Source organism: Oncorhynchus tshawytscha, linkage group LG02, assembly GCF_018296145.1.
Source record: "Oncorhynchus tshawytscha isolate Ot180627B linkage group LG02, Otsh_v2.0, whole genome shotgun sequence".
Lineage (NCBI taxonomy): Eukaryota > Metazoa > Chordata > Actinopteri > Salmoniformes > Salmonidae > Oncorhynchus > Oncorhynchus tshawytscha.
This window is the reverse complement of record NC_056430.1, coordinates 1,885,628-1,900,637: the sequence shown is the minus strand read 5'-3', so window position 1 is coordinate 1,900,637 and position 15,010 is coordinate 1,885,628. Positions and strand designations below refer to the sequence as shown.

Sequence of the window (15,010 nt, the reverse complement as noted above, 5' to 3'; positions counted from 1 at the left end):
TCTCAAAGTGCTGCACAGAAACCCAGTCTAAAACCCCAAACAGCAAGCAATGCAGGTGTAGAAGCACAGTGGCTAGGAAAAACTCCCTAGAAAGGCCAAAACTTAGGAAGAAACCTAGAGAGGAACCAGGCTATGTGGGGTGGCCAGTCCTCTTCTGGCTGTGCCGGGTGGAGATTATAACAGAACATGGCCAAGATGTTCAAATGTTCATGAATGACCAGCATGGTCAAATAATAATAATCACAGTAGTTGTCGAGGGTGCAGCAACTCAGCACCTCAGGAGTAAATGTCAGTTGGCTTTTCATAGCCGATCATTGAGAGTTAGAGACAGCAGGTGCATAGCTGTGCCATCAGAGACTCTGGGTTCGAGCCCAGTCTCAGTCACAGCCGGCCGTGACCGGGAGGTCCACGGGGCGACGCACAATTGGCCTAGCGTCATCCGGGTTATGGAGGGTTTGGCCGGTAGGGAGATCCTTGTCTCATTGCGGACTAGCGACTCCTGTGGCGGGCCGGGCGCAGTGCACACTAACCAGGTCGCCAGGTTCACGGTGTTTCCTCCAACACATTGGTGCGGCTGGCTTCCGGGTTGGATGGCGCTGTGTTAAGAAGCAGTGCGGCTTGGTTGGGTTGTGTTTCGGAGGACGCATGGCTCTCGACCTTCGTCTCTCCCGAGCCCGTACGGGAGTTGTAGCAATGAGACAAGATAGTAACTACTAACAATTGGATACCACGAAAAAGAGGGGTAAAATAAAAAATTCAATAAAAATTCTAGAGACAGCTGGTGCGGTAGAGAGTCCAAAACAGCAGGTCTGGGACAGGTAGCACGCCCGGTGAACAGGTCAGGGTTCCATAGCCGCAGGCAGAACAGTAGAAACTGGAGCAGCAGCATGACCAGGTGGACTGGGGGCAGCAAGGAGTCATCATGCCAGGTAGTCCTGAGGCATGGTCCTAGGGCTCAGGTCCTCCGAGAGAGAGAAAGAAAGAGAGAATTAGAGAGAGCATACACACAGGACACCGGATAAGACAGGAGAAGTACTCCAGATATAACAAACTGACCCTAGCCCCCCAACACACAAACTATTGCAGCATAAATACTGGAGGCTGAGACAGGAGGGGGCAGGAGACACTGTGGCTCTAACTACCTTCATCCTCTATCTTCATCAGTGTCTCCCTCTCTAACTGCCTTCGTCAGAGTCTTCCTCTCTATCTGCCTTCGTCAGAGTCTTCCTCTCTATCTGCCTTTGTCAGAGTCTTCCTCTCTAACTGCCTTCGTCAGAGTCTTCCTCTCTAACTGCCTTCGTCAGAGTCTTCCTCTCTAACTGCCTTCGTCAGAGTCTTCCTCTCTAACTGCCTTCGTCAGAGTCTTCCTCTCTAACTGCCTTCGTCGGTGTCTTCCTCTCTAATTTTCCAGTGCATGGCTATAATTGAACAACTCCTGCTGCTTGGCGAGAACCAACACTGGGGAACTTCACTAAACCAGGGCTGGTCAACTCTGGTCCTGGAGGGCAAATTCACTTCTGGTTTTTGTTTCTACCTGGTCGTTAGTTGCACCAACCTGGTATCCCAGGTCTGAATCAGTCCCTAATTAGAGGGAGAGGATGAAAATCAGAAGTGGTTTGTCTCTCCAGGACTGGAGTTGAACACCCCTGCACTAAATTAACCTGACAGCATTATCAGTCTATATTATCACATTTGACCAGCCCCCTAAACTAACCTGTCAGCATTATCAGTCTATATATTATCACAGTTTACCAGCCCACTAAACTAACCTGTCAGCATTATCAGTCTATATATTATCACAGTTGATCAGCCCTGCACTAAACTAACCTGTCAGCATTATCAGTCTATATATTATCACAGTTTACCAGCCCACTAAACTAACCTGTCAGCATTATCAGTCTATATATTATCACAGTTTACCAGCCCACTAAACTAACCTGTCAGCATTATCAGTCTATATTATCACAGTTGACCAGCCCTGCACTAAACTAACCTGTCAGCATTATCAGTCTATATATTATCACAGTTGATCAGCCCTGCACTAAACTAACCTGTCAGCATTATCAGTCTATATATTATCACAGTTTACCAGCCCACTAAACTAACCTGTCAGCATTATCAGTCTATATTATCACAGTTGACCAGCCCCCTAAACTAACCTGCCAGCATTATCAGTCTGCAGTGCCTTCGGAAAGTATTCAGACCCTTTGACATTTTCCACATTTTGTTACGTTACAGCCTTATTCTGAAATGGATTAAATACATTTTTTTCTCTTCATCAATCTACGTACAATACCCCATAATGACAAAGCTACATTTTTTGCAAATATATTACAAATAAAAAACTGAGATGAGACTTGAAATGGAGCTCAGGTGCATCCTGTTTCCATTAAGCATCCTTTACATGTTTCTACAACTTGATTGGAGTCCAGCTGTGGTAAATTCAACTGATTGGACATGAAGAAACACACCAGCATTCTTCGATGGAGGAAGTTTAGAACCAGCAAGACTCTTCTTAGAGGTTGACACATGAGCAAACTGCGCAATCGGGGGAGAAGGGCCTTGCTCAGGGAGGTTCCAGAGTTCCTCTGTGGAGAGAACCTTCCAGAAGGACAACCATCTCTGCAGCAGTCCAGCAATCAGGCCTTTATGGTAGAATAGCCAGACGGAAGCCACTCCTCAGTAAAAGGCACATGACAGCCTACTTGGAGTTTGCCAAAAGGCACCTAAAGACTCTGACTATGAGAAACAAGATTCTCTGGTCTGATGAAACCAAGATTGAACTCTTTGGCCTGAATGCCAAGCGTCATGTCTGGAGGAAACCTGGCACCATCCCAACGGTGAAGCATGGTGGTGGCAGCATCATGCTGTGGGGATGTTTTTCAGCGGCAGTGACTGGGAGACTAGTCAGGATCGAGGGGAAAGATGAACGTAGGAAAGTACAGAGATTCTTGACGAAAACCTGCTCCAGAGCGCTCAGGACCTCAGACTGGGGTGAAAGTTCACCTTCCAACAGGACAACGACCCTAAGCACACAGCCAAGACAACGCAGGAGTGGCTTCGGGACAAGTCTCTGGAATGTCCATGAGTGGCCCGGACTTGAATCCGATCAAACATCTCTGGAGAGACCTGAAAATAGCTGTGCAGTGACGCTCCACATCCAACCTGACAGAGTTTGAGAGGATCTGCAGAGAAGAATGGGAGAAACTCCCCAAATACAGGTGTGCCAAGCTTGTAGCATCAAACCCAAGAAGAATCACGGCTGTAATCACTGTCAAAGGTGCTTCAACAAAGTACTGAGTAAAGGGTCTGAATATTTATGTAAATGTTATATTTCAGTTTTGTAGTTTTTTTTATTATCAATTTGCCAACATGTTAATCTGTTTTTGCTTTGTCATGGAGTATTGTGTGTAGTTTGACAGAATAAAAAACATCCATTTTAAAAGGAGGCTGTAAAAGTCAATGGTCTGAATACTTTCCAAATGTACTGTATATATTATCACAGTCATTGATGCCCTCTGTCTGTCTTGGATCACTCTATATTCATTGATGCCTTCTGTCTGTCTTGGATCACTCTATACTCATTGATGCCTTCTGTCTGTCTGTCTGTCTTGGATCACTCTATACTCATTGATGCCTTCTCTCTGTCTGTCTGTCTGTCTTGGATCACTCTATACTCATTGATGCCTGTCTGTCTTGGATCACTCTATACTCATTGATGCCTGTCTGTCTTGAATCACTCTATACTCATTGATGCCTGTCTGTCTTGGATCACTCTATACTCATTGATGCCTGATGCCTGTCTATTTTTGGATCACTCTGTACTCATTGATGCCTGTCTTTCTTGGCTCACTCTATACTCATTGATGCCTGATGCCTGTCTGTCTTGGATCACTCTATACTCATTGATGCCTGATGCCTGTCTGTCTTGGATCACTCTATACTCATTGATGCCTGTCTTTCTTGGCTCACTCTATACTCATTGATGCCTGATGCCTGTCTGTCTTGGATCACTCTATACTCATTGATGCCTGATGCCTGTCTGTCTTGGATCACTCTATACTCATTGATGCCTGATGCCTGTCTGTCTTGGATCACTCTATACTCATTGATGCCTGATGCCTGTCTGTCTTGGATCACTCTATACTCATTGATGCCTGATGCCTGTCTGTCTTGGATCACTCTATACTGATTGATTCCTGATGCCTGTCTGTCTTGGATCACTCTATACTCATTGATGCCTGATGCCTGTCTGTCTTGGATCACTCTATACTCATTGATGCCTGTCTGTCTTGGATCACTCTATACTCATGGATGCCTGTCTGTCTTGGATCACTCTATACTCATGGATGCCTGATGCCTGTCTGTCTTGGATCACTCTATACTCATTGATGCCTGATGCCTGTCTGTCTTGGATCACTCTATACTCATTGATGCCTGTCTTTCTTGGCTCACTCTATACTCATTGATGCCTGATGCCTGTCTGTCTTGGATCACTCTATACTCATTGATGCCTGATGCCTGTCTGTCTTGGATCACTCTATACTCATTGATGCCTGATGCCTGTCTGTCTTGGATCACTCTATACTCATTGATGCCTGATGCCTGTCTGTCTTGGATCACTCTATACTCATTGATGCCTGATGCCTGTCTGTCTTGGATCACTCTATACTGATTGATGCCTGATGCCTGTCTGTCTTGTATCACTCTATACTCATTGATGCCTGATGCCTGTCTGTCTTGGATCACTCTATACTCATTGATTCCTGATGCCTGTCTGTCTTGGATCACTCTATACTCATTGATGCCTGATGCCTGTCTGTCTTGGATCACTCTATACTCATTGATGCCTGTCTGTCTTGGATCACTCTATACTCATGGATGCCTGTCTGTCTTGGATCACTCTATACTCATGGATGCCTGATGCCTGTCTGTCTTGGATCACTCTATACTCATTGATGCCTGATGCCTGTCTGTCTTGGATCACTCTATACTCATTGATGCCTGTCTGTCTTGGATCACTCTATACTCATTGATGCCTGATGCCTGTCTGTCTTGGATCACTCTATACTCATTGATGCCTGATGCCTGTCTGTCTTGGATCACCATACTCATGGATGCCTGATGCCTGTCTGTCTTGGATCACTCTATACTCATTGATGCCTGTCCGTCTTGGATCACTCTATACTCATTGATGCCTGATGCCTGTCTGTCTTGGATCACTCTATACTCATTGATGCCTGTCCGTCTTGGATCACTCTATACTCATTGATGCCTAATGCCTGTCTGTCTTGGATCACTCTATACTCATTGATGCCTGTCCGTCTTGGATCACTCTATACTCATTGATGCCTGATGCCTGTCTGTCTTGGATCACTCGGTACTCATTGATGCCTGTCCGTCTTGGATCACTCTATACTCATTGATGCCTGATGCCTGTCCGTCTTGGATCACTCTATACTCATTGATGCCTGATGCCTGTCTGTCTTGGATCACTCTATACTCATTGATGCCTGTCTGTCTTGGATCACTCTATACTCATTGATGCCTGATGCCTGTCTATTTTTGGATCACTCTGTACTCATTGATGCCTGTCCATCTTGGATCACTCTATACTCATTGATGCCTGTCCGTCTTGGATCACTCTATACTCATTGATGCCTGTCCGTCTTGGATCACTCTATACTCATTGATGCCTGTCCGTCTTGGATCACTCTATACTCATTGATGCCTGTCCGTCTTGGATCACTCTATACTCATTGATGCCTGATGCCTGTCTGTCTTGGATCACTCTATACTCATTGATGCCTGTCCGTCTTGGATCACTCTATACTCATTGATGCCTGTCTGTCTTGGAACACTCTATACTCATTGATGCCTGTCCGTCTTGGATCACTAACACAATGCCACCAATGCTTATTCTTTGGTTTCAAGTTTTTTTTGTTTTTGTTTTTTGTCATTATTGCTTTATGACCATCATACTTCTGCAGCTTTTAAATGTTTTCCTGTTTTTAAAACAAATGAGCATGTATTTTTCCTTGTTCCCTCAGTCAGAACAGTCGTGTTTGATTTTCTGATTCTTTTTCTCCCGTGAGGTAACTTAACTGGCTCTCTCCCAGTAACTGTGCCACACTGTTTCTCACTTTCCTACACCCCATCCCCCCTCTCTCTCTCTCTCCAACCTGTACCTGTGGCCTCAATCTCAGCCCCGGTGTAGGCTAGCTGACGGCCTAGACTAACCCAGTCTTTCTCTCTCTGTCCATCTGTCTCCTGCAGGCCGGTTGGAGCCCCTGGATGCCAGTTGTAGCAGTGATGGTAGCAGTGACTGCTGCGGTGCTTTATCCCAACTTCTCCAAGAGCACCTCCACCTGAGACCTTACCTACTACATGTCCTCTACCACGTCTTCTTCTGGCATCTCTACCTCTGCCCACACCAATCCCCTGCCCATTTTTTGATTGATTCATTAATCCATTAATTAATCTATTGATTAATTTATTACCTCTGGTCGGTTCCCCTACAGAAAGTCCCTCTGCTTTAAACTGTACAAAGTATAACTGTATATATATAGAGAGAGCGATCAAGAGAAGTAGTATTTCTACCGTAGATATAGGACTATTTCTACCGTAGATATAGGACTATTTCTACTGTAGATATAGGACTATTTCTACCGTAGATATAGGACTATTTCTACCGTAGATATAGGACTATTTCTACCGTAGATATAGGACTATTTCTACCGTAGATATAGTATTTATCAGCTGTTCTTAATCAGTTTGATGATGGGAATATTGGTATTATTGTTAAAGTGGCCTAAACTAGGCTTTGGTTTAGTTTTTCTGATGGGTACCTAACCTTTATTTTTTTATTATGTCTCCAGGTTGTTTTAGCTGAGTTGACTTCCTGTGTGGTTGGTTTAGCTGAGTTGACTTCCTGTGTGGTTGGTTTAGCTGAGTTGACTTCCTGTGTGGTTGGTTTAGCTGAGTTGACTTCCTGTGTGGTTGGTTTAGCTGAGTTGACTTCCTGTGTGGTTGGTTTAGCTGAGTTGACTTCCTGTGTGGTTGGTTTAGCTGAGTTGACTTCCTGTGTGGTTGGTTTAGCTGAGTTGACTTCCTGTGTGGTTGGTTTAGCTGAGTTGACTTCCTGTGTGGTTGGTTTAGCTGAGTTGACTTCCTGTGTGGTTGGTTTACCAGGTTGGGGTGTTAATGTTCTATTACATAACAGGGTTTATTATTAAAGCCTAATCATCAATCTGATTATTCTGAGGTCACGTCCCAAATTACACCCAGTTTACTGTATAGTGCCCTCGGCCCTGGTCAAAAGTAGTGCACTATATAGGGAATAGGGTGTCATTTGGCTGGTGTAAAGTAGTGCACTATATCGGGAATAGGGTGCCATTTGGCTGGTGTAAAGTAGTGCACTATATAGGGAATAGGGTGTCATTTGGCTGGTGTAAAGTAGTGCACTATATAGGGAATAGGGTGCCATTTGGGAATCATTTTACGTTTGTTGTGCACAAGGGGTTAAGTGCCTATGGTAAGGAACAGCAGAGGTGTGTTTGTGAAGACAGTGCCACTCCTACAGAGGCAGTTATTGAACTAAAACAACAACCCAGTAATCACTTAAATAACATTGTTGGTAGATGACCATGTTCAGAATAACTTTTATACACCACATGATGGTGCTGTATGTCTGTACTACTGTCTTGTCTCTGCTGTGTGTTGTAAACAACTAGGACTAAATCATCAGAATGTTTTCAAGAGAACACTACAGAACATAGATGTGTCATTAAAATGGAAAGTTTGATGTGCTACTTCCATGATTTTTGGTCATTTTGGAGCTTGTTGACTTGTGTTTGTGGTCACTGGTTTGAGACAGTGGACACTGGAAGACATTATGGCCCACAAACCCCTTCAGGTTGAACGTCTATAAAGGCTCTAGTGGACTGAACCAATTGTCTGTCTATGCTTTAAACTCTAGCCTTCTAACGCTGCTTTCTTGTCTCTGGGTTCTAGGCTCTCTGAACTCTATCGGTTCTAGTCCCCAGCCTCTGCTCGCAGTACTTGTTGGGTTCTAGTCCTGCCTTACCTGTCCATGACATGGACTCTACCTGTCTGTCTACCTGTCTGTCTGTCTATTGGTTTCGTATCATTGTGATCCTACCCCTTCTAAGGACAGATCAATATTCACTGAAACCAGTGTGGTTTATAATGGGGTGAAAGGGCAGAGATGAACCTCTTGTGAAGAGAGACTGGATCTGATGAATGGGTTATGAGGCTGAATGTGAATCAGGAGGTGGTTGAGAGGAAGACAACCGGATGAACTGTGGGGTGAAGGAAGGCTTAAGGCTTCGCCTCCTGTGTGCAGACTGAGTGCTGCCATCTCCTTTGTTCTCACTGGTTGTCTGGTTTTACCACAATACTGCCCACGCTGTTTCTGTAAATAAACACTGAGTCAGTCCAAGAACAAACTAGCTATTCATCATATTCCACTGTGTCAATACATTGTCAACACTTTAACCTGACCCTGATCTGAACTTTTTCCTGTTGAGCCACCACAAAGCACAGGACTGAACTATTCTATCCACAGGAGGGAAGACAAACTACTCTCAAGTAGACCGGAGGATGTAACTATTAAGGTTAACGCGTCAGTCCTTTAACAGCCAGCAGTCCAACTTGAACAAGAGCCCTGTATGTTATTCACAGTGATACCTGCAGCGTTCACGTGCCTGTCAGAACTAGGGAACGCTGAAATGTCTGACTTCCTAACTAGTTGAACGCAGCATGTGTATAACTACAACCAGTTAGTAAGTTGGACATTTCACAGTTTCCTAGTTCCGACTAGTATGCGAACACAGAGGCGTCCCTCAGTAATTGTGTGCTTCATCGCCAGATCATCTGAAGGACAAGACAAAAATATTTCCTTTCCATGCTTTTTGAAATATGATGTTTTAACATTGCTACTATTGCTATAATATGAAGAAGAATTCAGTTGTAAATCAGACACAATGTTTATATGTATGTAAATATAGACATTCTAGACACAATGTTTCTGTGTATGTAACTATAGACATTCTAGACACAAAATAAAAGTTGAATAACAGTGGTATTGGTGATGTCCAACAGGCTGCTGGAGGGAGTAACAGTGGTATTGGTGATGTCCAACAGGCTGCTGGAGGGAGTAACAGTGGTATTGGTGATGTCCAACAGGCTGCTGGAGGGAGTAACAGTGGTATTGGTGATGAGTTACAGGGGTATTGGTGATGTCCAACAGGCTGCTGGAGGGAGTAACAGTGGTATTGGTGATGAGTAACAGGGGTATTGGTGATGTCCAACAGGCTGCTGGAGGGAGTAACAGTGGTATTGGTGATGAGTAACAGGGGTATTGGTGATGTCCAACAGGCTGCTGGAGGAGTAACAGTGGTATTGGTGATGAGTAACAGTGGTATTGGTGATGAGTAACAGGCTGCTGGTGATGAGTAACAGGGTATTGGTGATGAGTAACAGTGGTATTGGTGATGAGTAACAGGCTGCTGGTGATGAGTAACAGGGGTATTGGTGATGAGTAACAGTGGTATTGGTGATGAGTAACAGTGGTATTGGTGATGAGTAACAGTGGTATTGGTGATGAGTAACAGGCTGCTGGAGGGAGTAACAGTGGTATTGGTGATGAGTAACAGGGGTATTGGTGATGTCCAACAGGCTGCTGGAGGGAGTAACAGTGGTATTGGTGATGAGTAACAGGGGTATTGGTGATGTCCAACAGGCTGCTGGAGGGAGTAACAGTGGTATTGGTGATGAGTAACAGTGGTATTGGTGATGTCCAACAGGCTGCTGGAGGGAGTAACAGTGGTATTGGTGATGAGTAACAGGGGTATTGGTGATGTCCAACAGGCTGCTGGAGGGAGTAACAGTGGTATTGGTGATGAGTAACAGTGGTATTGGTGATGAGTAACAGGCTGCTGGTGATGAGTAACAGGGGTATTGGTGATGAGTAACAGTGGTATTGGTGATGAGTAACAGGCTGCTGGTGATGAGTAACAGGGGTATTGGTGATGAGTAACAGTGGTATTGGTGATGAGTAACAGGCTGCTGGTGATGAGTAACAGGGGTATTGGTGATGAGTAACAGGCTGCTGGTGATGAGTAACAGGGGTATTGGTGATGAGTAACAGGGGTATTGGTGATGTCCAACAGGCTGCTGGAGGGAGTAACAGTGGTATTGGTGATGAGTAACAGTGGTATTGGTGATAAGTAACAGGCTGCTGGTGATGAGTAACAGGGGTATTGGTGATGAGTAACAGTGGTATTGGTGATGAGTAACAGGGGTATTGGTGATGAGTAACAGGATGCTGGAGGGAGTAACAGTGGTATTGGTGATGAGTAACAGTGGTATTGGTGATGTCCAACAGGCTGCTGGAGGGAGTAACAGTGGTATTGGTGATGAGTAACAGTGGTATTGGTGATGAGTAACAGGCTGCTGGAGGGAGTAACAGTGGTATTGGTGATGAGTAACAGTGGTATTGGTGATGTCCAACAGGCTGCTGGAGGGAGTAACAGTGGTATCGGTGATGAGTAACAGGGGTATTGGTGATGTCCAACAGGCTGCTGGAGGGAGTAGCAGTGGTATTGGTGATGAGTAACAGTGGTATTGGTGATGAGTAACAGTGGTATCGGTGATGAGTAACAGGGGTATTGGTGATGTCCAACAGGCTGCTGGAGGGAGTAGCAGTGGTATTGGTGATGAGTAACAGTGGTATTGGTGATGAGTAACAGTGGTATTGGTGATGAGTAACAGGCTGCTGGTGATGAGTAACAGGGGTATTGGTGATGAGTAACAGTGGTATTGGTGATGAGTAACAGGCTGCTGGTGATGAGTAACAGGGGTATTGGTGATGAGTAACAGGCTGCTGGTGATGAGTAACAGGGGTATTGGTGATGAGTAACAGGGGTATTGGTGATGTCCAACAGGCTGCTGGAGGGAGTAACAGTGGTATTGGTGATGAGTAACAGTGGTATTGGTGATAAGTAACAGGCTGCTGGTGATGAGTAACAGGGGTATTGGTGATGAGTAACAGTGGTATTGGTGATGAGTAACAGGGGTATTGGTGATGAGTAACAGGCTGCTGGAGGGAGTAACAGTGGTATTGGTGATGAGTAACAGTGGTATTGGTGATGTCCAACAGGCTGCTGGAGGGAGTAACAGTGGTATTGGTGATGAGTAACAGTGGTATTGGTGATGAGTAACAGGCTGCTGGAGGGAGTAACAGTGGTATGGGTGATGAGTAACAGTGGTATTGGTGATGTCCAACAGGCTGCTGGAGGGAGTAACAGTGGTATTGGTGATGAGTAACAGTGGTATTGGTGATGAGTAACAGGCTGCTGGTGATGAGTAACAGGGGTATTGGTGATGAGTAACAGGGGTATTGGTGATGTCCAACAGGCTGCTGGAGGGAGTAACAGTGGTATTGGTGATGAGTAACAGTGGTATTGGTGATGAGTGACAGTGGTATTGGTGATAAGTAACAGTGGTATTGGTGATGAGTAAAAGTGGTATTGGTGATGAGTAACAGGCTGCTGGAGGGAGTAACAGTGGTATTGGTGATGAGTAACAGTGGTATTGGTGATGTCCAACAGGCTGCTGGAGGGAGTAACAGTGGTATTGGTGATGAGTAACAGTGGTATTGGTGATGAGTAACAGGCTGCTGGAGGGAGTAACAGTGGTATTGGTGATGAGTAACAGTGGTATTGGTGATGTCCAACAGGCTGCTGGAGGGAGTAACAGTGGTATTGGTGATGAGTAACAGTGGTATTGGTGATGTCCAACAGGCTGCTGGAGGGAGTAACAGGGGTATTGGTGATGAGTAACAGGGGTATTGGTGATGAGTAACAGTGGTATTGGTGATGAGTAACAGGGGTATTGGTGATGAGTAACAGTGGTATTGGTGATGAGTAACAGTGGTATTGGTGATGAGTAACAGTGGTATTGGTGATGAGTAACAGGCTGCTGGAGGGAGTAACAGTGGCATTGGTGATGAGTAACAGTGGTATTGGTGATGAGTAACAGGGGTATTGGTGATGAGTAACAGTGGTATCGGTGATGAGTAACAGGGGTATTGGTGATGTCCAACAGGCTGCTGGAGGGAGTAACAGTGGTATTGGTGATGAGTAACAGGGGTATTGGTGATGAGTAACAGGGGTATTGGTGATGAGTAACAGTGGTATTGGTGATGAGTAACATGGGTATTGGTTATGAGTAACAGGGGTATTGGTGATGAGTAACAGTGGTATTGGTGATGAGTAACATGGGTATTGGTGATGAGTAACAGTGGTATTGGTGATGAGTAACAGGCTGCTGGAGGGAGTAGCAGTGGTATTGGTGATGAGTAACAGTGGTATTGGTGATGAGTAACATGGGTATTGGTTATGAGTAACAGGGGTATTGGTGATGAGTAACAGTGGTATTGGTGATGAGTAACAGTGGTATTGGGGATGAGTAACAGTGGTATTGGGGATGAGTAACAGTGGTATTGGTGATGAGTAACAGGCTGCTGGAGGGAGTAGCAGTGGTATTGGTGATGAGTAACAGTGGTATTGGTGATGAGTAACAGTGGTATTGGGGATGAGTAACAGTGGTATTGGGGATGAGTAACAGTGGTATTGGGGATGAGTAACAGGCTGCTGGAGGGAGTAACAGTGGTATTGGGGATGAGTAACAGTGGTATTGGGGATGAGTAACAGGCTGCTGGAGGGAGTAACAGGGGTATTGGTGATGAGTAACAGGGGTATTGGGGATGAGTAACAGTGGTATTGGGGATGAGTAACAGGCTGCTGGAGGGAGTAACAGGGGTATTGGTGATGAGTAACAGTGGTATTGGTGATGAGTAACAGTGGTATTGGGGATGAGTAACAGTGGTATTGGGGATGAGTAACAGGCTGCTGGAGGGAGTAACAGTGGTATTGGTGATGAGTAACAGTGGTATTGGGGATGAGTAACAGTGGTATTGGGGATGAGTAACAGGCTGCTGGAGGGAGTAACAGTGGTATTGGTGATGAGTAACAGTGGTATTGGGGATGAGTAACAGTGGTATTGGGGATGAGTAACAGGCTGCTGGAGGGAGTAACAGTGGTATTGGTGATGAGTAACAGGGGTATTGGTGATGAGTAACAGTGGTATTGGGGATGAGTAACAGTGGTATTGGTGATGAGTAACAGTGGTATTGGGGATGAGTAACAGGCTGCTGGAGGGAGTAACAGTGGTATTGGTGATGAGTAACAGTGGTATTGGGGATGAGTAACAGGCTGCTGGAGGGAGTAACAGTGGTATTGGTGATGAGTAACAGTGGTATTGGTGATGAGTAACAGGCTGCTGGAGGGAGTAACAGTGGTATTGGTGATGAGTAACAGGGGTATTGGTGATGTCCAACAGGCTGCTGGAGGGAGTAACAGTGGTATTGGGGATGAGTAACAGTGGTATTGGGGATGAGTAACAGGCTGCTGGAGGGAGTAACAGTGGTATTGGGGATGAGTAACAGGCTGCTGGAGGGAGTAACAGTGGTATTGGTGATGAGTAACAGTGGTATTGGGGATGAGTAACAGTGGTATTGGGGATGAGTAACAGGCTGCTGGAGGGAGTAACAGTGGTATTGGGGATGAGTAACAGGCTGCTGGAGGGAGTAACAGTGGTATTGGGGATGAGTAACAGGCTGCTGGAGGGATAACAGTGGTATTGGGGATGAGTAACAGGCTGCTGGAGGGAGTAACAGTGGTATTGGTGATGAGTAACAGTGGTATTGGGGATGAGTAACAGTGGTATTGGTGATGAGTAACAGGCTGCTGGAGGGAGTAACAGTGGTACCCCCACATTTACAGGATCTCCATGTTCTCATGTTATAAAATACAGTTCTCAGTTAAGATTTGTTTTACCTGACCTCTGACTACCAGGTAAGTGTGAATAACCATGAATAGACATGAAATATGAACACACGGATCGGGCCCTCCACCCCACACGGATCGGGCCCTCCACCCTACAAGGATCGGGCCCTACACGGATCTTGCCCTACACGGATCGGGCCCTCCACCACACATGGATCGGGCCCTACACGGATCGGGCCCTCCACCCCACACGGATCGGGCCATACACGGATCGGGCCCTACACCCAACATGGATCTTGCCCTACACGGATCAGGCCCTCCACCACACATGGATCGGGCCCTACACGGATCGGGCCCTCCACCATACACGGATTGGGTCCTCCACCCCACAATAGCAGCCTTCTGTGTGTTGTCGGTTTTGAACACAAGGTAGCCTCTGACCCCTGACAACTAATGTCCACTAAATCCAGCAGACTTTAGGGTGAATGCTGTTCTCTGACAGTAAGCTACAGTTAGCCTCACTCAGTGGAACTGTAGAGCCAGAGAGGTCTGTAGGGGTTTAGTGTTATATAGAGGGGTCTGTAGGGGTCTAGTGTTATATAGAGGGGTCTGTAGGGGTCTAGTGTTATATAGAGGGGTCTGTAGGGGTCTAGTGTCATATAGAGGGGTCTGTAGGGGTCTAGTGTTATATAGAGGAGTCTGTAGGGGTCTAGTGTTATATAGAGGGGTATGTAGGGGTCTAGTGTCATATAGAGGGGTCTGTAGGGGTCTAGTGTTATATAGAGGGGTCTGTAGGGGTCTAGTGTTATATAGAGGAGTCTGTCTGTATTGGTATATAGAGAGATCTGTAGTGTTATATAGAGAGGTCTGTCTAGTGTTATATAGAGGTCTGTAGTGTTATATAGAGAGGTCTGTCTGTAGTGTTATATAGAGAGGTCTGTCTGTGGTGTTATAGAGAGGTCTGTCTGTAGTGTTATATAGAGGGTCTGTCTGTAGTGTTATATAGAGGGGTATGTAGTGTTATAGAGAGGTCTGTCTAGTGTTATATAGAGAGGTCTGTAGTGTTATATAGAGAGGTCTGTAGGGGTCTGTATTGCACTCTAGAGGGGTCTGTCTGTAGTGTTATATAGAGAGGTCTG

General features: G+C 45.6%; 1 protein-coding gene across 2 annotated transcripts in view; it reads left to right on the top strand.

Moving 5' to 3' along the window:
• LOC112236526 (sarcolemma associated protein a) overlaps nucleotides 1-9,103 on the top strand; it is a 132,780-nt gene extending 123,677 nt beyond the window's left edge. For both annotated transcript variants that reach the window (XM_042329548.1, XM_042329550.1), the window contains one exon: nucleotides 6,277-9,103. In XM_042329548.1, coding sequence (XP_042185482.1) covers nucleotides 6,277-6,372 — 96 coding nt within the window. In that variant the 3' untranslated portion in view covers nucleotides 6,373-9,103. The remainder of the gene's footprint in view (nucleotides 1-6,276) is intronic.
• The last annotated feature ends 5,907 nt before the right edge of the window (nucleotides 9,104-15,010 follow it).